We start from the raw sequence: 26,923 nt of genomic DNA on the forward strand, positions 1-26,923 counted from the left end.
ATGCTGTTGATAAAAGATGCTCATAAGGAAACCTTACACGGAGAAATTAACCTTATGAGAAGCCAAATTCAAAGGAAATTTTGGATTTTCGGATTGAGAAAAATACCTAAGGGAATGCGTCACTTGTGCCAGATACCACCCAGTAACTGCGGAGCAAATTATGGATAAGCTGCCCAAAAATCGGGTTAAGGTGTCATTGCCGGTCCATATCATATAAGATGCTCAAAAAACCGGGGACGAAAAACATTCAAAGGATACATAGCAGTATTCGTGTGCTTGTCAACTAAGGCAATGCACTTAGAAGTTGTTAGTGACTTGACAACTGATGCCTTCCTAGCAGCATTTCGAAGATTTGTTACAAGACGGGGTAAATGCGCTAACATATATTCTGATAATGGTACAAATTTTGTAGGTGCGGCTAGGAGGCTTGATGAAGAATTCAAAAAAGCAGTTCAAAATAACGTTCTGGTTGCCCCTGTTCTAGAGCGAGAACAGATTAGCTGGCATTTTAGCCCCCCAGCAGGACCTCAATTCGGAGGTCTATGGGAAGCTGGGGTAAAGTCGGTTAAGTATTATTTGAAAAGAGTTATAGGAGACAGTAACCTCACATATGTGGAACTGGCAACATTGGTGTGCCAAATAGAAGCCGTGTTAAGTTCACGTCCGTTGTATACGACGGGTGAAGATATGGACAACAACGAGGTGTTACTCCCGGTCATTTCTTAATTGGAAGACCTACATTAGAAGCAGCCGAGTCCATATCAGAAGAAAAAATTGGAAATTTAGACAGATGGAAATTAATTCAGAAAATGAAAAAAGGTTTCTGGTTGAAATGGAAAGACGAATATCTATATACTCTCCAGCAAAGGAATAAGTGGCGACGAACCACAGAGAACTTAGAGAATGGACAAAATGATAAAGTAAGAGTGGTAAAAGTCAAATTGCAGGAAGGGTCCATTACAAGGCATATAAATAAAATCTATCAGTGGTTAGTGTATTGGAGGATAAAATTCAGAAGACGTTGAGGAGAAGCGATGTCGGAAAGGTACCAGGTTCGGTCATCTGTCCAAAGTAGGATCCGTAATGATTTTAGCAATGTTGATGCTGCTTTGCCAACTTTCGAATGCAGCAAGCATTAACGATAATCAACCAAAAATAACGGTAAAAGAACTAAACGCAACAGCCGCATTGTACTTAGATCCAATGGGTGAAGTGGAAGTAGAAGCGTCCTCATGGGATCTGGTGGTATACTATGACATGTCGGCATATTTTGAAATGCTCAAGGTGACAAAATGATTCCCAAATTGAGGGGCTTATGCCAAAAACTGTATAATTTCGAAGACCAGTGTCATTTTGTATTAAACAACACGACATTAACCATGGTAGATTAAATACCAATATTTTAGAAACATGCCAAATGAAATTAGAAATAACCAAACTAAAAGAAAAATTAAGTAACGCCAATGATAATGCCTGTGGGCTGACACCTTTGAAACAGAATAGAAAATGGAGCTGTTTATACACCACGGTTGTTGAGCCAAGATCTTACTGGGTAGAACTAGATAGTATCAGTAGTTGGTTATTCAAGGTCCCACTTAAAACAAAGGCCAGAGTCCAATGTGGTACCGAACAGCAGGAGGTGGTGAATATACCGGAATGAGGAATTTTTAGCCTCCTTAATATTAACTAATTTTAATATTAATAATAATTTGTAAACCGTCACATTTGGCGGCAAAGCTTGCAACTGCAGATTCCATATTTTTAATGTGCTTACACTTTGGAATAGTCTCGGGAGCGGCCACTCAGCGTGGACGTGGTGGTGTCGAATGTCTTATGCGCGTCTTGTTTAAACGCATCATTAGCTTATACTTATTATGTGGCGTATGTTGTATATTGTAATGGTTTTTTAATTTGACATATAATAAAACTTAAAGCGAAAACGTTTGGTTATTTATTTATTTTATTACGTTAAAAAAATATAACACTGAAATATTAGCATTTACAAACTTAAATTTTCCTCTATGTAATTACTTGTTGTAAAACCTTAAAAGTAGCTAAACCCCCTTTTCAATTTTGAAAAGACTTTCTTCATATCTAGTCTTTAAAGATGGAATTGACGATAAAGATTGACATTGTCATTCGGAATCAGGGATATTTTTTTTTCTCTTTTTTGCTGCTTGGGATATTTTATGCTTTGACCAATCCTCCTAAAATACATAACTTGTAATAATTTGAGATACTAGTAAAGTACAAGATTGACTAACCTCGCTCGAATTATCATCCGATGAATATACTGTCTTAAGAATTTCGCTGTTTTTTTTGTTTCCGGTATTGTGAATATTTGAGTCCTTTTTATTCAAAGGTTGTTTACGACCACGACCACTGCCACCACGCCGGCCAACTGCAGATGTTTCGTCTTCCGCTGCTAATGCGAAAAGATCACTGAACTGTTTCTGTAACTCAGGGAGATAATGTAAAACGATTTATCAGTATTTACAAATTTCTTACCTTCGTGCTATCATTACTATGAGAATACGCTGACTGTAAAGCTCGTTGCATCATATCGTGAACATATAGCCCCGTCCCGGTGCCATGTCTACAACTTCTTCGATAATGTTCTAGGTGGTTTAATACCTACAAGTTATTAAAATGATAATAATCTTACAAATTCTGTTGCATTTAAGCCGGCAAAGAAGTGAATCTTGAAAAATTATTTCAAAGGCATCACAAAAAAAGGAGCAGGTTGTGTGTATGACTAAGTTAAGAACCATCAATTTTTATTATCAGTAGACTATGCAAAATAACTACAGCATTGCAAAGGCTATTCCATGTCTTCAACGGTAAAACAAGTTGGGAATTGCAACTAAATGAGCATAAAGATTGGCAATGCTTATGCCATTCCCAACTTGTTTTACCGTTCAAGACATAGTAGTGCCGTTGCAATTCTGAAGTTTTTTAGCTGGTGATAGAACTTAGTGGTTCTGGAAATAGCTAAACAGACAACCTTAAACCCCTTTTTGGTGTTGCCTTTGAAAGTCATTTTTGAAGATTGACCTCGACTCGGCTTGTAATTTTACAAAATTTAATACATATCTTACTTGATCAGCTGATGGAATACTACTAGAAGCAGAGCTACTCTTAGTGGGCCGTTTTCGCTTATTGGGAGATGAACTAGGATATTTGGATGTGAGTAAAGATGCTATGATTTCGGAAAGCTTTTCCTCATAACGCTGGCACCAAAACCTTTAAAAAAAATTATATTAGTTTAATGGTCTATCCAGCAATGGAACTTACCTTAAAGCTGATGTAACAAATGAATCCCCCCTTGCTTTTGCTTCTCTGCTAAGCATTAGTCGAATTATTTCATTTGTCGGTTCCTCATTTTTCAGTAATAACAGCATGTGGCTTAAAGCTTCTGGATGATTTGCAGCTTCTAGTTCTGGCAGTAAATCCTAGATAAATGAACAGTTTTATATAGTTTAAGTAGTTCTACAAGCTTCTATTTACCTGAATACTTTTAAGGGGCACATCGTGTGCCTGAATAAGCTGCCAAAGGCAAAATTGCTCGTACGTTTCATAGTCTAAACTTTCCCTAATACATTCAATTATACAGTCGTGCTTAAATATAGCAAGTTTACCTTGGGCTACTGAATAAATTATGTCTCGGACGTTTTTTGCGTCAACGCATCGCAACGTAATTCGTAAAATCTCATTATTGTTAATAGCTATTGATTTAAATTCTCTATAGATATCCGGCAGCAGCCATAAATATATGGCCGTGTTTTCTTTTTCTAACAGATCAAGGTCACGTACTAAACAATTGACAATCTTGTCATCTGTTGCTTCGCAGATTTGTCTATACACACTAGTTTTGAACTGATATGGGTGCTGCGAATTTTTTCGTGTTTGCAGTTTACAGTGAATTTTCATAAAATAAAGTAAAAGGTATCCTATTTCGGGTATACGCTCGCATATTTCCGAAAGCATTGTTTGAAACGGTTTCTTGCTTTTATCCTCGTTCTCATAAAGAAATCGGAACAGACCATAAAGTGGGTAACTTATGCTCTTTGCTAAAAATTTTTCATCCGTTTTGCTCTCCGAAAATATATGGTTTTGTGGGAGTGTATCCCGGAGAACCAGTACCGCATTTGAGATCACATAATTTAGCTGCCCTTCTTCCAATGTACAGGCAGGTAATGTGCGAAAATCCTTTAAAAACGACTCCCATGTAAAAGAATTTCGTTTAGCTACAAATGTTTCGAATGATTCGGCTATTGTTTGGGGAAGCTCTATTTTTTCAGTAAATGGCTTTTCTTTGAGTCTGACCTAAAAGATAAAAGAATATATGTAAATAAATATATCTTAAAAATTTTAAAAATATAATAACCTTTGACAATGGCAAGTCGTCGTCATCATCGGTATTTTCTTCATTTTTGTTGGGTCGCCCGACTCCTTCGACATCTTCATCACTGAAGACTACTTCATTATCAGTAGTCAGAGTTTCCGTTGGTATTACAACTATTTTGTTTTCGCCATCTAGCAGCGATACAATGGTGTCACTATTGGCGTTGAATGTAGCTTCACCAATTTCAAAATGGTCTTAAATAAACAACAATTATTCAATATATAATATTAATAATTTCGTATTAAATGCGACACATTTATGACTTAACAATATCAATAACACAGGCCGACATGATTTTTGGTGACGTTAACCTGAGAGGTGTTTTTAACTAATTCGGGTACGCTGATTCTGACTGCATACTCAGTTTTTGTTTATCACGTCCAGATTTTGTGAAATTAGGGGATCTAGGGTTGGAAAATGGTCACCCAAAAGTATACTACATAAAGTTAAAAATTGTTTTTCTACATTTTTAACGAATTGTAGAATTTCATGTTTAAGAAAAATAGCTGTTGTTTGCCAACATTACTTATAAAACAATTTGTTAGATGCATAAAATTACAATAGTTTTTTAAAATTAACAAGTTGCAATTTCTTTGAATCCCTATAGCATACTTTTTGGTTCGAATTTTACTCATTTTGGAGCCATATCCAAAGTGCATGATAATATGCATGATAACAAAGAAACGCCTCTTTGGTTTTGTGTAAATTGCATTTAAATCATACCTAATATATTAATAGGTTAAAATAATAACGTTTTGAGTATAATAACTTGTTTATATTATACTAGAAAATATTGAAAATGAGGCCATTTTGAATAATTTCAACGCATTTTTTTCGAAATCCTGACGTGATGGGCAAAAACTAAGTACAGGGCCGTGATCAGCACCCCCAAATTACTATAAAAGACTTGTTGAACTTAAAACAATTTTTCATGACCTGGAAAATGTCGGCCTGTGTAATTATTGTTGTTTGAATATTAAATTTTATTAAACATGGAAAACTTTAAGTAGTATTTTATATATTTTTTGGTAAAGATTTCGGAAACTATCGGGGGCTGATAGGCGCGTGGGGCAACCCGGCGCAGTCGAGTTATCTTGAAATATAAAAGCACCATCCGAAAAGTGATAAGTTAAGCTATCTTGGTTAATAAACTTAGACGTATCCAATATCGTAGTATCCGAAATATTTAAGTTTATGGATTTTTAACATTGATTAAATTTTTAATTCTGATCGTTGTTAACTAAAATAGGTTTCGAAATGTATTATTAACTTAAAGTTTGTGATTCATTTATTTCAATTAATTAACACAATTTAAAATTTTTAGTTTTAAAAGATAGAAGCTAGGGTGGGGCAAAATAAATAAAAGTCCGATATATCAACTTTTTTTGATAAAAATAGTACATGTGCCAGAATCAGAATACTATATCATATAGTTGCCATACATACGATGAAATTAACAGTAATAAACCAATCAACGTACAAAAAGTCTTATTTATAAGAAAACATTTTAAATATTAAACGATATTTTGTTCTTTTTCGAAAAAATGCATTATTTTAAATAAAAAACTTGTAAACTGCAGATGCACCACATTTCCCCCGCTATTTTTGACAACGTCAATTTCGGGTATGTTCGAAAAACCCGCTATAATAGTAAATCTCATCTAAATGTATCTTTGATCAATAAATTAATCTTTCATTTAAGTGCCAATATGACAGAATACGGGGTCCCGATCAGGATATATGAACTGTTAAAAAAAATGAGCCGATTAGCCCCACTCCCCCCTATGTAAGATCAAGTTTGGCATGAAATGATTTGGCATAAACGCACAATTTCAATGTGGGATATAGAAGGATTGTGAAGCAGCAGTGGAATAAGTAGAATGGAAGAATTTAGCAAATAGATCTGCATTTCAGAATCATTAAATCTAAAGGTGGAAGGCATTAGGTTAGAGCGTCATTTAGAATTAACAAAATTGTAAATCCTCTTGGGATTTTGTAGAATTTAACCCTACAGCGAACGACATAATTATTTTAGCATTAAAACCACGAGTGATTGGAAGCAGCATGATCCAGCAATTGATCAGAATTCTCGTAAGGGATAGATTGAAGTAAACCTGGGATTGTACAGGGTACTTCAATCTGAAAAGAAGATCATAAAGAGGAACAAGATTATGGTGTAAGCGAAAGTAAGACGGGAGAGGATGTAATGGATAGGGCTGGCGATTGTTTATAAGGCAACTCAAGGGTACGCTTCTTCAGCAACTTTTTAGTAGGTTGAGCGAACTTCAATTGCGATAATAAATGTACGCTAGAGTCACACATCTTACACAGCTATTTGGACAAGAAAGTAACTTTAAACGAAGATCGCTAAACTCTTGTGCACAACTACAGCCGCATTCTGTTATTTTCTTATAACTCAAAAACGAATAGACATAGAGGAAATCTAAAACTACCGTTATATAAAGAATGAAAAAAAAATGTAGAAATGAATAATAACCACAACAAAATTCACACAAAATAACTGTAGTTTTTCATTTTTCGTTTTGTTGGAAGTGCATAACTATAGCACGCATACAGTTTAAAATTTTGGGATCTTATGTTTTATTTCTAAAACTATCACTTTAGTAAATTTCTTTAGGATACTCCAACTCCATCACCTATTTTTCGTATATCACTATGTGAAATAGTGCTCCCAACCAAATTTTCATACTTCATCTCACCCAGTTTCATCCCAATAGTTTTTAAGACAACCAAGTAACGGTAAGACGGCTATATCGACTTAACTTCTCATGCTGATCGAGATAGTTTATGGGGTCGGAAACGTCTCCTTCTGTGCGTTACAAACATCTGACCAATTTTATAGTACACTCTGCCAAAGTTTGACGGTTTGACTTTTTTAACTAACTAACTATCTTTTTTTTTTATTATCGATTTTGAACATATACATTTAAGTATGAAATTCGATTTCTTTTGCATGACCACCGCGTGCACGTTTTACGAAGTCCAAGCGTTGGTTCCAATTTTTGACCACTCGTTTGCATAAAACGGACGAAATTCCAGCAATTTCGCGTTCAATATTGGCTCTGAGCTCACCAATCGTCGCCGGCTTGTTACTGTAGACTAATGACGTCACATAACTCCAAAGAAAATTGTCTAGAGTCGTCAAATCAGATCTTTTCGCAAAATTCGGCACAATGACGAAACAGAAAGGCCCAATTGCTGAGAACGTCGTGTGAGCGACACATTTGCGTCTTCTTGAACTGAATCCTTGACGGCAGCAATATTTTCAACACTTCGTGCACTTCTTGCTCTCACTGGCACAGGAACATTATGTAGCGAAAACGTAGATTCAAATTTGTTCACTAGACGGTCGATTGTCGAACGGGATGGCTTGTTAAATGCAACGTAAAATGGCCGTAATGGTAGCAGCAACGGATTATTTTCATAAAAAATTTGCACGATTTGCAATCGTTGTACAAGTGTGTAGCATTCAATGATGAAATGTATACTAATGAAGTTTACAAATGACAAGCGAAAAATAAAAAATATTGCGTCGTTCGCCCTCCCTATCGGAAACAAGTTGAAGCGCACCTATTGAAAAACGCTTTATAACTAGAGGGCCGGGGCCAACTTCGACCCCTGCGTCAATTTTTGTATACCCTTCCAACGGTTTTGGTAATTTTTTCCTTACCTATAGCCGTCAAAATGAAAATACGTTTTCTCTAAAAAGGCTAATGTTTGCGAAAGAACGGCCTACAATCTTAGCATAGGAAATAACGAAGATATAGATCAAAGTCACTGTTTTCCACCGATCGTTTCTATGGGAGCTATATGATTTAGTCACCCGATCTTGATCAAATTTAACAGATATACTAAACTAACCAATGTTAAATTGAAAGCAATCGCGTCGAAACTAACGAAGTTATTAGTGGAAGTCACGGTTTTCGACCGATCGTTCTTATGGGAGATCTATGATATAGTCATCCGATATAGATAAAATTTGGCACAGTCGTTTAAAGGTGTAATAAACTCATCAAAATTAAACAATAGCTCAGAAAATAACGAAGTTATTGAGAAAAGTCACTGTTCGCGACTTGCCGTTTGTATGGCAGCTCAATGATATAGTGATCCGATCCGGCTAAATCCAAAATGTACAACCCCTGCAGTATGTACAAGCCTACATGCGAAATTTCAATGCTGTAGGCTCCAACGGTCTTGATAATTTTAAAATAATAGACTATCATTTCAAAAAAATGTATACATATTTATGAAAATACAACAGAAATCATTTTTTTAGTTATAGCTGTTCAGAGAATCGTTTGGTCTCGCTTACATCCTCATGCTCAATGCTCAAATGGTTCGAGAGATTCATCCAGTATTAAGCTCTGATATATATTAGAGAGTGAGAGAGAGACCACAGTTCCGTCTCGCTTGCACCCTTATGGTCAAAGCATCGAGAGACTAATTCAGCATGCATACAGATGACACATGGTCTGTGTGATTGGCCTTTAGTTGAAAGCTGGTTTTGGACATTAGCAAATGCACTTGCGAGAAAAATAAAAATCCAAAACTAACTACTCTACAATATATCTAAAATCCTCAACGTCAATATCCGGGATTTGCATGTCTGAACTTCCCCTTGTAAGCAACAAAATAAAAGAAATCCTATGAAAACAAATGCGTATTGTTTTATCAGTCCCTTAGACCCAGTTTGACGCACTTTAAAATTCAGCTATATCTCCGAACATAACTGCGAGTCATCAGAACAGCACACCTTCATAAGCGCAATATGAGTAGTTAACATTGACTTTTATTTTTTTTTTCTGTTTCTTCTGTGCACTGTCACTGGCGAAAAAAGCAAAGCACTCGAATACAATGTTTGTTTTTTTAATGGAAAAGTGCAGCTAATTTTTGCGTTATCAGGTTACCACATTTAGTTTAGTTTTCACTTATCTTTGAAACTTGAAGTCGGATGATGAAATGCCCATTTTTTTTTGCTGCTCAAGCGATCTATTTTTTTTAATATGGGTAGGTAAAGAAAAATCCCTATCTCTTGAAGAAAAACCTAATATCGATGAATATGAACACATAAAACTTTCAATATCTGAAATCTCAAAAAAAAAAAATTACAAAGTGATTTCCGATGCGGACAGGAGAGCAATTTTACGAGAGGCATCAAATTCCCATGAGGCAACCCCAAATATCAGGGCTAATGACGGTGTTAAAGCAAGCTTATCTACTGTCCAAAGGGTGATAAAGAATACTCCACATTTGAAGAGATTAAAATTAAAAAAAAAAAACCACCACTTAATATGGCTCCAAGAGAAAAGCGATTGAACTTCGCACGAAAAGAAGTTTAACTTGGAGGGGTCCGATAGATACACTTATTATTTCCATGATCTTCGGAAGGAGGAACACCAATTGGATCGACTTGATAGCCGTGTGGGCGGTGTCATGGTGTGGGGAGCTATCTCTTACTATGGCACGTGCAAGCTGCAATTTTTGACCACCAATATAAATGCGAACTCGTATAAAAGCGTACTGGAAACTGCTTTACCCCATTTTAAAAATCTCTTTTCAAATCGGCAATGGCATTTTCAACATGATGGATGCTCCAATCCACACAGCCCGGATGATTAAATCGTCAATTAAATCACAAAATGTTGATTCGTTGCAGTGGCCACCTTACTCGCCGCACCTTAATATAATTGAAAAAGTTTGGGGATGGCTGTCCCGTAAAGTTTACGAACTTTGGAACACAGTATTCCACCAAAGAGGATTTGATTCAAGGGATAAAAAGCGCTTGGTCATCCATATCGTTAAATTATATCGGAAAGTTGCTGCCCAATCGGATCTATGAGGTAATCCACACTAAGGGGAGGATCAACTTATTATTAATATTTTAAAATATTACTGAAATTTATGAATACATTTCTAAAAAAATTAAATATTTGTTAGCAAAAGTGAAAACAATGTAAATATTGCAAATTGTGCTGATGACTTAATTTGGTGGTGAATTTTTTAGTTAATTTGAAACAAAAATGATTAAAAAACCAGAGGGCCGGCCGGGGTTAACTTCGACCGCGTCAAAGTTTGTATACCCTTCCAGTAGCTCTAACGGTCTAGGAGGACCTTGCGTTGATCCAGACGGACGGACGGACACGGCTTTATGAACGCGTCTCGTCATACTGATCAAGAATATATGTACTTTATATGGTCGAAAATGCTTCCTTCTATGCGTTGTACACTTCTGACCAAAATTAGTATACCCTTTTTGCAAGGGTATAAAAATTCAATTTGATTAAATGGTTATATTATAAATCGTAAATTAGGTAGGTCTGGTGTTTCTTCAGATGCCATTGAGTAAATTCTTATATTATGTTCCAGATTCGAATGGATTATATTACCAAATGCGAGAAAGAAAACATAAAAAAAAATCGGGTCAAGATTCGATTTTTTTTACATTTTGTCCCAAAGCTCGGGAACGGACGGATTTAGAGGCTAGATGTTTTTCCAACATTTGTAGCTCTTTCAATTCTAAGAAACGTTGCTAAAGAAAGTTTGTAAACAAAATGAATATTTTAGAAGTTAGAAGCAAATGAAAAAAACACCCGTTTCGAAAACATGGCAGCTTTAATAAATAACTTCGGGAAAAAATTTTGTATGAAACCATCGTGATAACTTAAAAAACTAATGATGCAGTTCGGCCAATTATGACCCGGGTTTTGAAAAGCCCCAATATTTTTTCCTCAGTTCCGGGGAATGAAAAATTAAGAAGTTTATCATTTAAATATTAACCAAACGCACATTTAAAAAAAAAAAAAAGTATGCTTATTTGAGTTACTTAAACATTTTTGGAACAGTTTTAATTTGGTTACCATTTTTAGGCCAAAAAAAAAGGTGGCCGAGTTATGACTCACCTGAAGAAATTCACTAAAAATGAGAAAATATAAAAGGAATGTCACACCAATTGTTGTGATTTAATGGTTTATTTTTTATGAAGGCCTTCAATGGCAAAAATAATGAAAAACACAAAGGAAATGGCCTCCAATGGCCATATATAATAACGATTTTTATTCATCATCGTCATCGAAATATTCCCCGTCGTCGTCCACGTCGCTTTCGCAGTTTTTGCAAGTGAAATAACTAGCCTGCATGTTGGCGCAATTGATCGAGTTGGCAGCGGTCAATTTCTTCAGCAACAGCTTAGGCAAATGATGCAAAAATCTGTTTCTTCATGTTGGTTGGTTGATGTTGGTTTGGCCGCTCGTGATGGTGTTGCTCACTTGTAGTAGTGTTGGCTTCTTCGCCCCTTTGGTCCTTTTGCAGTTGTCATTTGCTTCAAAACAGCACGAGTTTCAGGAGAGGTCAGCTCAACACTTTGCATCGCCTTTCGTCCACGATTCGAAGGCTTTTTTGGAAAACCGGCTTGAAGAGGACCAATCTCATCCAAAACCGATGAACTGCTGGTCACCAATGACATAAGAGATAGCGTCTGTGAGGTAGAGCTTTCGGATGTTAGCACCTCTTTTCCGCGTCCTATATTTATGGTATTGTTCAAAACGATACTTCGCTGGTCATCTTCTGTAATTCCAGCATCAAAAGCAACTTGTTTCTCATTTTGTGCAACAGTTTGAACAAAACCGGCGTCTGTGAAGATGCGTTTCGACAACTGTTTCATGCTCTTTTCGAAACACTTCGGTACACGGCACAATTCGGATGTTTCTCAAAAAGTTCTTATCGATCGTTAATAATCGTGTTTTAACAATTAGGTCCATTGAAATCAAGAGTTATGTTAATTGTTGTATAAATGTCATAACGCCCAGTGTCATAAAGCCCACGGGCGCAATGACACTTTTAAATGTGACATAAAGCACGCCGGACTTTATTTCACTTTTTTATGGGCGTTATGACACGATTAAAGGGCTTTAAAAAATAAGAAAACAAAACAATTACATTTTTTAAATATTTTATTCAATTGTGTCGTAGCGCCCTAGGGCGCTATTTCGCTTTTGGAGTGGGCGCTAGTTCACATTTTAATAGCAGCACAGTAGATGCTGACACAGATTCTAAAAAATTTCGCATACTCCTTCTTATAGACTTATTTTTTTGTAAAATGGACTATACATATAGGAAAAAATTCCGGTTGTTTGTAGTTTCCGGGTAGTTTGTCACACTTTTGTGCTTATCCCCATAAATTTACCTGTTCAAAAAAATAGCAGTTTTCCGTTTAATTGCGAAAAAAGTAAATAAAAAGTGTAAATATTAAGTATTAAGCTTATTTCTTCACATAATTATGTTCTACTATTATTTGAACAAGAAACGCCAAAATTTTCATGTTACTCGGAAGAGGAACGCATTACTATGCTGAGAAGACGGAGTGGCTCCAAAACCTTAAAAACCCAAGCAAAACTTTTAAAAAAATCCAAATTTTTGATGGATGTTCTGCAAAAATGGTCTCTGCTGCCCTAGACTACCAAAAATACCCAAAAAAACGTGGCGTAAAACGTTCAAAAAGTCTTTAGATGACTGGCACATTGTTGTATACAGCAGATTTAATCAGATTGCATATTCTAATTTTGTCAAACATGATCTAAACGTGTCGGTGTAGAATCCTAGAACAAGAGCTAATATCGCGAAGTCGAAGGAAACGTTTGTACTTTGACAAAACTCCATATGAATTTTCATATTGCAAAGTAGCGTAATATTCTTGGGCCAGGCGTCCTTAAAGTAGTCCTGTTTGGTGGTGCATTGTCTAAACAGTATGTACGTCGCCCAGAATATACGGATTAGCACCCAAACGACACGCTAAAACGGTTAAACAATCCGTTAAATTTGGATTTGTTTCTCATATTAAGGACTTGGTCCAATTCATAAGATTCTTAAAAATATGAATCGAAATATCTACGTGGACATCATAAGGAAGGTTAAGCTCGCCTATATCATATGGAATCTGCCCATAAAATGGACATATGACCAGTACAATGACCCAAAACCTAGGAGCAAGCTCAAAAAATTTGTTTTCAATTCGAAAGAATCGATGTTATGCCAGGGCCAGCTCAGATTGGTAACCCATTACATAAGTATGGGGAAACATTCAGAGAAGCGTCACAAAGAAAATAACGTCCAATAAAGCTTAGCATTGGGAAGTTATCCATGAAAAAATACAGATCCCAGTTTAGTATTGCTGGAGTCGGTGCGGCGCAGGTGCCAACCGGCTATTGCCAATAATTGGTTCAGGACTAAGTATTAAGTCCTAAAAACAAAAGGTGATCTGAGTTTAAAGTTAGAAATAATTTGGAATTGACAGATTTTCATTCTTAGTTGTCACTGCTATTTTTATGAACAGGTCAAAATACCTTTTTTTACTATCTTGCTTTTTTTTTTAAATGGGGGACTTATTGTTCAGTCCAATATGGTTGTAATTTTATTGTAAATAAATATAGATTATAAATTAAAAAAACATTGGTGCATTTATGGTCTTCTTAATATGATTTATCAACTTTGAAGTCAAAGCTTTAAGGCGCTGCTATTTTTTTGAACACAGCTGTATATATTCTTGATCAGCATGAGAAGCTGACAAGGGGAACTTCAGGTATGCGAATCACCGATTTGTATGAATTTTGGATATGTTGTAGAATACCCCGTCATTTGAAGCTGTGTGAAATATTTCGGCGCACTATTCTATATTTTCCTAATAAATCGGCTTTAAAGTTATAGCTTTGGTGACTTATAAGTAAAACGCCGAGTGGTCTACAAGCAGCTCTACGGTGTAAGGGGTAGAGGTCCTGCCTAAAATCGAAGGGAACTCTGGTTCAACCCCCGCCCGAAACTAGTTAGTTTTGGGTTTTCATTTTTTTTTGCTTTTTCAATAATTATTTTGGTCTAATAACGTTATAGGTCTTTTGATGATTTTTGATTGGATTCATTTTTTATGCCTTTACAAAAACATAAATAAAATATAGACGCAAAATAGACTAATTAACTTCTGCCTTCACATTTTTTGTTGTGATATAAATCATAAAAACATGATACCCGTATGTATATTTGCTCAAGACTATGAACATGTTTAAATAATGCTTTTGGGCAAAAACATACCAACTTTAAACCAATTTTAAGGAAACAAACGAAATAAAAATTTTGGAAAACCACTTTCTAATCTGAAGCGAACCATGCATACTGGAGCATTCCCTTCAATATCAGAGATGACAAGTGGAATTGCCCCGTCTTTGACGGGGATTTTACTTTAGTGCAGTCTTCTTTTGATGAAATTTCTCGATTTTCTTCTATAAGCGTTAATGAGTTTTGCATCCGCTTTATCATATTTTAAACTTGCCTAAAAAATACAGTACATAATGGCGTGCGTATAGCTGGTATTACCTTAAGCGTACAAGTTAATAATAGTTAATAATAATCTACAATAATTTCAACATACATAAAAAATGTTTCCAATTACAAATCATCAAAATACCTATTTCGCTATTAAAAAAAAATAATTATTAAAAAAGGAAAAAAAAAAATGAAAACCTAAATCTAACTAGTTTCGGGCGGGGGTTGAACCAGAGTTCCGTCGATTTTAGGCAGGACCTCTAGCCCTTACACCGTAGAGCTGCTTGTAGACCACTCGGCGTTTTACTTATAAGTCACCAAAGCTATAACTTTAAAGCCGATTTATTAGGAAAATATAGAATAGTGCGCCGAAATATTTCACACAGCTTCAAATGACGGGGTATTCTACAACATATCCAAAATTCATACAAATCGGTGATTCGCATACCTGAAGTTCCCCTTGTGAGATTTTTTATACCCTTGCAGAGGGTATTATAAAATTGGTCTGATGTTTGTAACGCACAGAAGGAGACGTTTCCGACCCCATAAAGTATATATATTCTTGATCAGCATGAGAAGCTGAGTCGATATAGCCATGTCCGTCCGTCCGTCTGTGCAAATCAACTTCACGCCGCCATCTTAAGAGCTATCGGGCTGAAATTTTTTTTCTGCGCTTTATAATCTGGAGCAGATCAAGTATGAAAATTATCAATATCGGACTACTATATCATATAGCTCTAAAAGAAACATTTTCATAAAAATTGGAGTATCCCCATGAAATTTAGTTATATGATAGTTTTGGATATAAAACATCAGATCCCGAAATTTCAATCAGATCGGATAAATATAACACAAGTTACAGTCAATATAAATCGGATCTACTACGTCATTGCTTGAAATCCACAGAGCAGCTAAGCACACGCATACACACAGACGCAACGCAACGTAAACTGTATGTGTGTGCGTGCCAATCGCAGCATACAGCATCATCTGTGCATTGATGAATTGATGATACAGAAAAAGAGTTTGGAACATGTAAAAATATTATGGCCAAGGACTGCAAGGTTATGTATATAAACATCGGCACATACCCTTGTAAAAGGGTATATTAATTTTGGTCAGAAGTGTGCAACGCATAGAAGGAAGCATTTCCGACCATATAAAGTATATATATTCTTGATCAGCATGACGAGACGAGTTTATATAGCCATGTCCGTCCGTCTGGATCAACGCAAACTCCTCCTAGATCGTAAGAGCTACAGTGTATGCTTGTATATACTGCAGGGGTTGTATATCTCGGATTCAGCCGGATCGAACCACTATATCATATAGCTCCCATACAAACGACAAAGTCACGAACAGTGACTTTTCTCAATAACTTCGTTATTTTTTGAGCTATTGTCGTGAAAGTTTATATGGGTGAGTTTATTACGCCTATAAACTGTGCCAAATTTGATTAAGATCGGGTGACTATATTATATAGCTCCCATAGAAACAATCGGTAGAAAACAGTGACTTTAATCAACATCTTCGTTATTTCCTATGTTAAGATTGTAGGCCGTTCTTTCGCAAACATTAGCCTTTTTAGATTAAACGTTTTTCCACTTTGATAGCGCTAAGGGTAAGGAAAGAGTTACCAAAAAAGTTGCAAGGGTATACAAACTTTGACGCGGTCGAAGTTAGCCAGATCAAGAATGAAAATTACTCGGATCGGACCACTATATCATACAGTGACATACAAAAAGTATGGTATAGCATTGTTATAAAATATCACATCCAAAAATTTCAATCTGAAGACGCAACGCTACATAAACCCTATATGTATGCGTGCCGTTGTGGAGAATGAGGGAAAAATAAGACAAATTTTTAGTAAAAAGACTAATAATTTGAATGTTTTGTTTGTGTATTGATGAATTGAGTTGAAGGAAAAGAATTTTGAACATGTAAAAATATTATTACTAAAGACTAAAAGGGTATATAAACTTTGGCAAAGCCAAACTTGACATCGAAAGTTTCGACGTGGCGAAGGAACGTAGACGAGAAACACGCCAAATAAGGCTCTCGAGATTAAAACTAAAGCTCTTAAGTTTTCGGAAAGATAACTCCATCTGAGAGAAGTCAAAGCACAAATTATGGTAGCTATAGCTTTCAAATATGTGTACTAAAATAAATAGCTTGATTGATTAAACCAACTACGTTCAGCCAACAACGTCATTGCTCGAATCATCAGAGTACACCCATATACACACTATATAAACAATATGTGCATGCTTGGGAAGAAGAACAATAAATGGAAATGATATTTGGAAGGTTTTGTCTGTGCATTGATGATTTACAGAAAAAGAGTTTGGAACTTGTAAAAATATTTGGGCCAAGGACTGCAAGGATATATAAACTTCGGCACAGCCGAAATTAGCTTCTTTGATACTTAAAAACTCAATTAACGTCTTATCTGTCGGAGAACGTGGTATATGTATTTTTTTGATGACAATGACCATTTAACATTTAAAATGCTTTCGATTATTTGACTCCCTGGGATTTTAAAAGTTTTAATTGTAGTAGACAAAGACGATAAATGAACGAACTAAATAAAAATGAAAGAATAACAGTTTTTGAAAAGAGGAACAATATAATTTAAGAGGAAAAAATTAGATAAGCGTCTTATTTGGGAGATTATTACTTTTATTAGAATACACAAAATGTAAGCAAAAATATCACATAAGCAACAATATTACGGTAAACTTAAGAGCGTAAATGTGAATAAGAATTCATTTTGTAGGATTTCGGATAGTGCTCACTGAAAAATGGCGGCAAACTCAGAGTCAGGTTTAAAGGGTGCATACAAGGCAAATATCGTTGCAGCCATCAAAAGTCAATTAACGTTGGAAAAGAACAGGCACCGTTAATACCGCAAGCAATATGAAAAACTGTTATTAGAATATGAGCAAAAGGGATTCAGAAGTCGGAACACAATGTTATTATAAAAAAGATCAGGGCATATGAGAAGATTGTAATGATATTTGGATCTTAGCGATCTTAGGTATAAATATCCGCAAACGTCATCATACGTTGATAATTTATTTCACAACAAACAGAAGAGGTGAGAGTTACAGAAAAGTGATCCAGATATATCGAAAGGAAGATATTTTTTTTTTAACGTTTAATATATTTGTTGAATTTACTGTTAAATTAGAGCCTAACAACAAGTTTGAGATATTTTTTTTAGTCTAGTAGTTAAGCTAAATCCTGGGGATACTGCAGGCTGCCCTATTCATTTATTATTGGGTTGGTCTATCATTTGGATGTGCAACCAGTTTTTTTTTTTTTTTTTTTTTTGCAGAATACTTTAGTTGTTGACTACCTATTTCAGATTTTACGCTAGGTATATTTAGATCATTTTGAATGTTGTCGTTCCGTATGTACCACGGAGAAATCTTGGACTGCGTCCTATGTATGATGTCGTCATTGCTGGAACCCCCATAGTTCGGCACAGTAAGTCCTTATGGGCTTCAGTACGGAGTTGTATAGAAGGACTTTATACTCCAGACGTAGAGGGGAGCTTGCATTGATGATCCAATGTAAGCTACTCGCTTTCAGTTTAAGCTGTGATTTTTTTGCTTCGATGTGCGTGTGCCAAGTTAGCCTTCTGTCTAGGTGGATGCCAAGGTAAGTGTCATCATCAGCTTGAGGAACTGGTACGTTGTTTAGCATTAGAGCTGGACAGTTTCTTCTGGCCTATAGGATGATGGCTGGGTTTTGTTCTTTCCCGCTTTAGGAATCTTGATGATAGTGGACCTTTTCCATGCCCTTGGGAAGTAGCTAATTCTTATTATAGCGTTGAACAGTTTGCAGATGTATTGTATGGCGATGATAGGGAGTTCTAGGATCATTGACGGTGTAATTAGGTCATGGCAAGGGGCTTTTTTCTGATTTAAGTGGTTTTTAATAACTGCGGTGATCTCAACCGATTGGAGTTCTGAGTACTCACTTTGATGTTGGATTTGGCTGGAAAAGTATTTCCGTTGAGCCCAGCTTTCCTCTTGTCTTAACGCCTTGGAGAGATTGCGATTAGCATGCCTTAGGCGAAGTTTTGCTGATGGTGAGCGAGTAATCTGCCATTCTCTTCTTAGCCGTCGTTTTTCTGTTAGTTGTTCTATCCGGTTGTTCGTAGGCCTGTCAACAGGTTTAGTGTAAGTAGAGACATGTGGAGTAGATACTCTTGCTGCATTGCACATGTCAATGACCTATGCAGCATCCAGTTTCGAACAGTCAATGTCGGCACTCATGTACATTTTAAATTTAAGCCAATTTGTTTTGTTGTTTGTAAGCCTAAATGGGCGATCAAGTACTTGAGGTCTTGTTAATAATGTGAATAGCACTGGAGAGTGATCGGAAGTTAAATCTAGCAGTGTATCCGCAAGTATCCGATTAGGCGGAATCCTCTTGGTTATTGCGAAATCAATCAAGTCAAGCACTTTCTGTGGGTCTGTGGGCCAGTAAGTAGGCCTACCCGGTGAGACGCAATCCATCTTATTGAGTGGGTTGATTATTGTGTTGTATAACTAATTGCCTTTAGGATTTACCAGGCGAGATCCCCAGTGCGTACGTTTGGCGTTATAGTCCCCTGCTGCAATGAAGCGATCTCCGAGTGTGTTAAAGAAATCGGTAAATTCATTTTCAGAGATTGAGAAGCGTGGTGGGCAGTACAGGGCAACCAACGTAGTGTTGCCGCAGCTGGTTTGGACAGTTATAGCAGGTGCTTGTAGGTGCTGAGTTTCAAATCTGTAGAGGAACAAGTGTTTTATACGGTTTTTGATTAGGATACCAGTCCCGCTATGAGCTTTTTCGTCTGGATAGTTTGTTGCGTAGAAGGTATATTTTGCTATTTCAAAATTATTTTTTGATGTTAAATGTGTTTCCGATATCAGCATGACACCGATTTCACTTGAGTGTAGGAATAGTTTGCAGTTCATTTTTGTGCTTGCAGATGCCGTTAGCATTCCAAAGATATAGACGTAGGGAAGCCATTATTTATTATCGATAAGCTTCTGGATAAGCAGGTTTTGATTCCGCATCAGTTCCTGCATGTAGTTTTTCATGAACGTCATAAAAGTGGTAATTTTTTGATTAAGTGAGATCAATAGGGCCTCAAACCACTAGGAGTTTGCTGGCCAAGTTCTGGTGGGCTAGGTGGCGGATTCTGTAGATGGTGCAGCGACGGGGTCTCTTTCGCGGCGAAGAATACTCCCGGTGTAGTTTTGAAGGCGTTGAAGGTGATTTTTTGGTCCAGCTAGGGGTTTGCGCCCGTTTAGGTGTGATTTAAGATCCTTAAAGACAAGTCATCCTCTGTAGTTGGCCGTGTGGTTCCCTCCACAGTTACTGGATAGTCTTAGTGCGAAGTTATTTCTGTCTTTGGTGTAAATGCCATCTTCACGATGTTTGCCACAGCCAACACACACTGACCTAAGATTGCAATTGTTAGAGGTGTGGTTGAATTCCTGGCAGGTTTTACACTGCGGTGGTTGGTATCTCTTATGGGGCTCCTCTACGGTGATTCTTCTGTGCAATAGGAGCTAAAGGTTGTAGATTGGGTGCACTTTATTTGGCTTCGACCGCTTTGCATCTGGTTGGAGCTCGAGTTTAAAAAGCGGCTGTGCGACTTTATTCCTGTTGATGATATTGACAACGGACTTAACCGCAAACTCTTTCTCAGCCAATGCGTCTGATATTTCTTGTGTTGGAACAGATGGCTCAATTCCATTTAACACAACCTGAAGCCCTTTACTGCTTTTTAGTTGGTAGGTATAGAAGTTGATATAAGTATTACGAAGGTACTTTTCGATCATGCGGAAATTGCCCTCAGTTTGGGTTTGACATTTAATTTCTTTTATGTTTCCCTTATTGAGAGGGGATACAACAAAGTTATTTGCACCTACTGTTTTAACTAGCTTCGAAATCATGGCGCTACAATTGGCTCCACGGATGTATAAGGGTGTTGGTCCAGCCGATTTATCTACAGCGCGGGTTTGATCGGCAAGAATTTTAAAACGATTCCCGCTTAGGGGTGCTACTCGTTCATTTAGTTTGATTATTTTTGGCGTATTGCCACTTTTTTCTTTTGCAGGCTTAGCTTCCCCTTAGTTACTTTAATATATCTATCCATTCCAGTTTGGACAGAAGGCGTTGAGCTTATTGATGTGGCTGACAGGTCAATACTTCGGCAGACGTTGAAGTAGTTGCTGTCAACGAGCTGACGATGCTGATGGGTGCAATCGGTGACCCAGTTATCGATATTGATGGAGAAGCACATTGCTCTCTTCACGGTAAATTGCTGTTGGTTGCTGAGTGGCTTGCACTTTCGATGTTATTGCTTACGGTAGCATTCTGTGGGGTCGGCGACACCACCGAAAAGTACGCGTTGTTGCGTTAGACCGAGAGTCGACGCTCACGTTGTTGTTGTACACTTTGTTCTTGAAGCTGTTGCTGCTGGGGATCGAGAGAGCCTGGGCCCGAATTGGTGGACATGGCTTTTCAAAAAAATTACGCACTTTGTTGTTGCAACTTAGTATTTATTGCTATTAGAACAAACCTACAGCAATATGATTGTAAATAGGCGTCTCTGATGTCTCTAAGTGCCCTACACAATTTTTTTGCAAACGCGGTCTTTTATTTTCCACTAAAATTTGCGGAGTGCATTAAAAAACACGTCTGCACAAGGCAGCGGTTGAAATTATAAAAGGAAGAATTTGATATAAAGAAATTTTGTATCTAAGTGTAAAATGTACACTGTTTAGGTTGAAGAGGGCACGATGTAATACACTTGGAAAAATGGATTTGTTTTATTTAACGAAGGTTAGGTTTTAAAGTCCAAAAAAGCACATTTCCAAACATTTTTTGTAACGATATGAATAAACTGGAACTATTTTTTTTATATACATGTTGTTAATTGACATTTGAAGTATCATTGGTAAAATTTAGAATTCTAAATATACACTTGTGCTCACATTATTAAAGCAGTCGAGTTTACCTCAACAAATTCAAAGGAATTTTTTTCCTGCTTCAATATTTAATACTAATGGTATTTGTATACCCTTGCAAAAAGGGTATATTAATTTTGGTCAAAAGTGTGCAACGCATAGAAGGAAGCATCTCCGATTATATAAAGTATATATATTCTTGATCAGCACGACGAGGCGAGTATATATAAACATGTCCGTCCGGATCGGACCACTATATCATATAGCTCCCATACAAATGGCAAAGTCACGAACAGTGACTTTTCTCAATAACTCGTTATTTCTTTATTTTTTGAGCTATTGTCGTGAAATTAAATATTGGTAAGTTTATTACACATATAAATAACTATGCCAAATTTGATCAAGATCGGGTGACTGTATCATATAGCTCCCATAGGAACGAACATTAGCCTTTTTAGCTAAAACGCTTTTCCCCTTTTATTGGCTATAGGTAAGGAAATAGTTACCAAAAAAGTTGCAAGGGTATACAAACTTTGACGCGGTCGAAGTTAGCCCCGACTCTCTGGTTATTAAAAACTTTGGTATTTAACGAATACATGACGTCATGTACATGTATACGAGTACATAAATGTCTTTTGGTCTTTTTCTGTTTTCCGAAAAAATGCATAAACGTCAAGAAAATAAAGAATTTTACCGCTCACATAACTAAAGCACCTCAAGTTGATGACGTTAATGCTTCGTTTTTTTTTTTAAATTGGAGCAATATCTTAAAGAAATTGTCATGGGTAAAAATAGAAGTTCAAATCCTGCAGAAAGGAAATTAATATGGGAGTGTTTCCAAAATAAGAGAAGTGTTATTCAAATCGCCAAACTGCTGAACTCTTCTCGTGGTAAAGTTATAAAAAGAGGGACTTTTGAAAATATGCCTCGCCGGAAACAAAGAAAAACAAGCGCGCGGGATGATAGACGAATCTTTAGCCTGAGTAATGCAGATCCATTTTTGAACTTATTTCCAATCGGAGCTCAAATGGAATCCAACTATGGTGTAAGTATGTCTTCTCAGACTATAAGACGACGCTTAAATGAAAATCAATTGTTTGGACACATCGCAAAACGTAAGCCGCTAGTTTCGGACCGAAACATAAAGAAGCACCTTCAATTTGCAACCGAACATTTGTCAAAAGCTCTCAATTTCTGGAATATGATCGTCTGAAACGACTAATCAAAATTCAATGTGTTTGGGAATGATGGTAGATCTTATGTTCGACGACCCCCAAACAAGGAATTCGATCCAAGGTACACCAAAATGACGGTAAAACACGGGTGCTCTTCCGTAATGGTTTGGGGTTGTTCCACTTCATCTGGAGTAAGTCCCCTAACCAAAATTGAGGGTACCATGAATGGAGAAATGTATTGGAACATACTGAGGGATCATTTGGTCAATGAATTCGCCGACAATTTACCGAGTTTTTTAGCAGGATAGTGGCCCCAAACATTGTTGTAAACTTTTAAAAGCATGGTTGAATAATGAGTTTATAAAAGTTTTGGATTGGCCCCCGCAGAGTCCCGACCTAAATTCAATAGAAAATTTGTGGGGGATATTGAAGAGAGCCGTATCGGAGCGAAAGCCAGCAAAAATTTTGATGTTTTTAATGATTTTTTTCAGTTAACTGAATGTGAGCAGGACGTTTTTGAAATACAAAGCTATTTTTAAGTTTTTGCTTTAAATAAAAATTATTTCTTGATGTTCCAAACAAAATGGACATCAACGGTAAAATGAAAGTTATTCATAGTATGCGTACAAGTATCGGGCTTAATATAGTTGCTTTAATTACACTGTGATACCTTAAAAAAAAAAAAACAAAGGCATGGCAAAATTCGATAGTTTCACCCTATTTCGGGTCCTGCGAATCGAACTGCATCATTAGTTTTTTAAGTTATCACGATGGTTTCATACAAAATTTTTTCCGGAAGTTTTTCATCAAAGTTGCCATTTTTTCGAAACGGGTGTTTTTTCCATTTGCTTCTACCTTCTAAAGTATTCATTTTGTTTATAAACTTTCTTTAGCAACGTTTCTTAGAATTGAAAGAGCTACAAATGTTGGAAAAATATCTAGCCTCTAAATCCGTCCGTTCCCGAGCTTTGGGACAAAATGTAAAAAAAATCGAATCTTGACCCGATTTTTTTTTTATGTTTTCTTTCTCGCATTTGGTAATATAATCCATTCGAATCTGGAACATAATATAAGAATTTACTCAATGGCAGCAGAAGAAACACCAGACCTACCTAACCTAATTTACGATTTATAATATAACCATTTAATCAAATTGAATTTTTATACCCTTGCAAAAAGGGTATACTAATTTTGGTCAGAAGTGTACAACGCATAGAAGGAAGCATTTTCGACCATATAAAGTACATATATTCTTGATCAGTATGACGAGACGCGTTCATAAAGCCGTGTCCGTCCGTCCGTCTGGATCAACGCAAAGTCCTCCTAGACCGTTAGAGCTACAGAGTTGCATGTAGGCTTGTTATACTGCAGGTAATGTATATCTCGGATTCAGCCAAAGTCACAGTGACTTTTCTCCATAACTTCACAGCTGCATCTGAGCTATTGTCATAATTTAATATTGGTGAATTTATTACACCCATAAACAACTGTGCCATATAGCTCCCATAGGAACGATCGGTGAAAAACAGTGGCTTTCATCAATAAGTTCGTTATTTGCTATGCTAAGATTGTAGATCGTTCTTTCGCAAACATTTGATAAAACGTTTTTTCACTTTGACGGCTATGGGTAAGGAAAGAGTTACCAAAAAAGTTGCAAGGGTATACAAACTATGACGCGGTCGTAGTTAGCCCCGGCCCTCTAGTTATACCCTTGCAGAGGGTATTATAAAATTGGTCAGATGTTTGTAACGCACAGAAGGAGACGTTTCCGACCCCATAAAGTATATATATTCTTGATCAGCATGCATGAGAAGCTGAGTTGATATAGCCATGTCCGTCTGTCCGTCTGTGCGTTTTATTCAGCCGTCTTAAGAGCTATCGGGCTGAAATTTGTTTTCGGGGTTTATTACCCGGGAAAAATATAGTATGAAAACCATCAGGATCGGACCACTATATTATATAGCTCTAGAAGAACTAGAAGAAACATTTTTATAAAAATTGGAGTATGCTATGATATTTACATATGTGATATAAAACCCCAGATCCCAAAATTTGAATGTGATCGGATAAATATAACACAAGTTACAGTCAATATAATAATCGGCTCTGCTCCCAGCTCTGCCGGCAGCGCTGCTTGCTGTCTACTACGTCTTTCGTCATCAACAGAGTACATGCATACACACACAGACGCAACGCTACATAAAGTGTATGTGTAAGCGTGCGTTGCTTTGCTTTGGGAATGAGGGAAGAAGAAGAACAAATTGTAAAATAGAGAGTAAAATTGTTTTGTTTGTATATTGATGAATTGAGTTGCAGAAATCAAACATATAAAATTATTATTACCTAGGACTGCAAGGGTATATAAACTTCGGCATAGCCGATGTTAGCTTCTTTGATAGAGGGTATTATAAAATTGGTCAGATGTTTGTAACGCACAGAAGGAGACGTTTCCGACCCCATAAAGTATATATATTCTTGATCAGCATGAGAAGCTGAGTCGATATAGCCATGTCCGTCTGTCCGTCCGTCTGTGCGTATGCGTTTTACTCAGCCGTCTTAAGAGCTATCGGGCTGACATTTTTTTTCGGGGTTTTTTATTACCCGGGAAAAATAAAGTATGAAAACCATCAGGATCGGACCACTATATTATATAGCTCTAGAAGAACTAGAAGAAACATTTTTATAAAAATTGGAGTATGCTATGATATTTACATATGTGATATAAAACCCCAGATCCCAAAATTTGAATGTGATCGGATAAATATAACACAAGTTACAGTCAATATAATAATCGGCTCTGCTCCCAGCTCTGCCGGCAGCGCTGCTTGCTGTCTACTACGTCTTTCGTCATCAACAGAGTACATGCATACACACACAGACGCAACGCTACATAAAGTGTATGTGTAAGCGTGCGTTGCTTTGCTTTGGGAATGAGGGAAGAAGAAGAACAAATTGTAAAATAGAGAGTAAAATTGTTTTGTTTGTATATTGATGAATTGAGTTGCAGAAATCAAACATATAAAATTATTATTACCTAGGACTGCAAGGGTATATAAACTTCGGCATAGCCGATGTTAGCTTCTTTGATAGAGGGTATTATAAAATTGGTCAGATGTTTGTAACGCACAGAAGGAGACGTTTCCGACCCCATAAAGTATATATATTCTTGATCAGCATGAGAAGCTGAGTCGATATAGCCATGTCCGTCTGTCCGTCCGTCTGTGCGTATGCGTTTTACTCAGCCGTCTTAAGAGCTATCGGGCTGACATTTTTTTTCGGGGTTTTTTATTACCCGGGAAAAATAAAGTATGAAAACCATAAGGATCGGACCACTATATCATATAGCTCTAGAAGAACTAGAAGAAACATTTTCATAAAAATATGTGATAATATGGATATAAAACCCCAGATCCCAAATTATGAATGTGATCGGATAAATATAACACACATAGACGCAACGCTACATGAACTGTATGTGTATGCATGCGTTGCTTTGCTTTGGGAATAAGGGAAGAAGAAAAGAAGAGAGTAAAATTGTTTTGTTTGTATATTGATGAATTCAGTTGCAGAAAACAAATTTTGAACATGTAAAATTATTATTACCAAGGACTGCAATGGTATATAAACTTCGGCATAGCCGATGTTAGCTTCTTTGATATTTTTTTTCCTAACTTAACTTTTTCAATACATTTTGATTTGAAAACCTATAAAAAGTTGTATCAACTTCACCTTTGCTCAAACCAGGCTAAGCTCTTGACTAATATTGTTGTGAAATAAATAATATGCAGTTATTTTACCGACTGTATAACCATTTTGCAAAAACTAAACAAATACATTTAGTTTAATTTTGTTAACATATCTAAGAAAAATTCAATTAAATTAAATGGTTATATCATAAATCGTAAATTAGGTAGGTCTCGTGTTTCTTCTGCTGCCATTGAGCATAGTATATTCTCATATTATGATCCAGACTCGTATGGAAAATTTTCAATATTAGCAAAATGCGAGAAAGAAAACATAAAAAAAAACTGGTCAAG

General features: G+C 36.5%; 1 protein-coding gene across 1 annotated transcript in view; it reads right to left on the reverse strand.

Moving 5' to 3' along the window:
• Positions 1 to 1,942: 1,942 nt before the first annotated feature.
• Positions 1,943 to 26,923, reverse strand: part of LOC6652669 (integrator complex subunit 3 homolog) — a 34,435-nt gene continuing 9,454 nt past the window's right edge. Inside the window, exons 5-11 of the mRNA XM_015176483.3 lie at positions 4,388 to 4,599; positions 3,508 to 4,326; positions 3,295 to 3,452; positions 3,099 to 3,243; positions 2,509 to 2,634; positions 2,265 to 2,453; positions 1,943 to 2,207 (exon numbers count right to left, since the gene is read on the reverse strand). Of these exons, the coding sequence (XP_015031969.2) occupies positions 2,136 to 2,207; positions 2,265 to 2,453; positions 2,509 to 2,634; positions 3,099 to 3,243; positions 3,295 to 3,452; positions 3,508 to 4,326; positions 4,388 to 4,599 (1,721 nt within the window). The 3' untranslated portion in view covers positions 1,943 to 2,135. The remainder of the gene's footprint in view (positions 2,208 to 2,264; positions 2,454 to 2,508; positions 2,635 to 3,098; positions 3,244 to 3,294; positions 3,453 to 3,507; positions 4,327 to 4,387; positions 4,600 to 26,923) is intronic.

Source organism: Drosophila willistoni, unplaced genomic scaffold (genome assembly GCF_018902025.1).
Source record: "Drosophila willistoni isolate 14030-0811.24 unplaced genomic scaffold, UCI_dwil_1.1 Seg169, whole genome shotgun sequence".
Classification (NCBI taxonomy): Eukaryota; Metazoa; Arthropoda; class Insecta; order Diptera; family Drosophilidae; genus Drosophila; species Drosophila willistoni.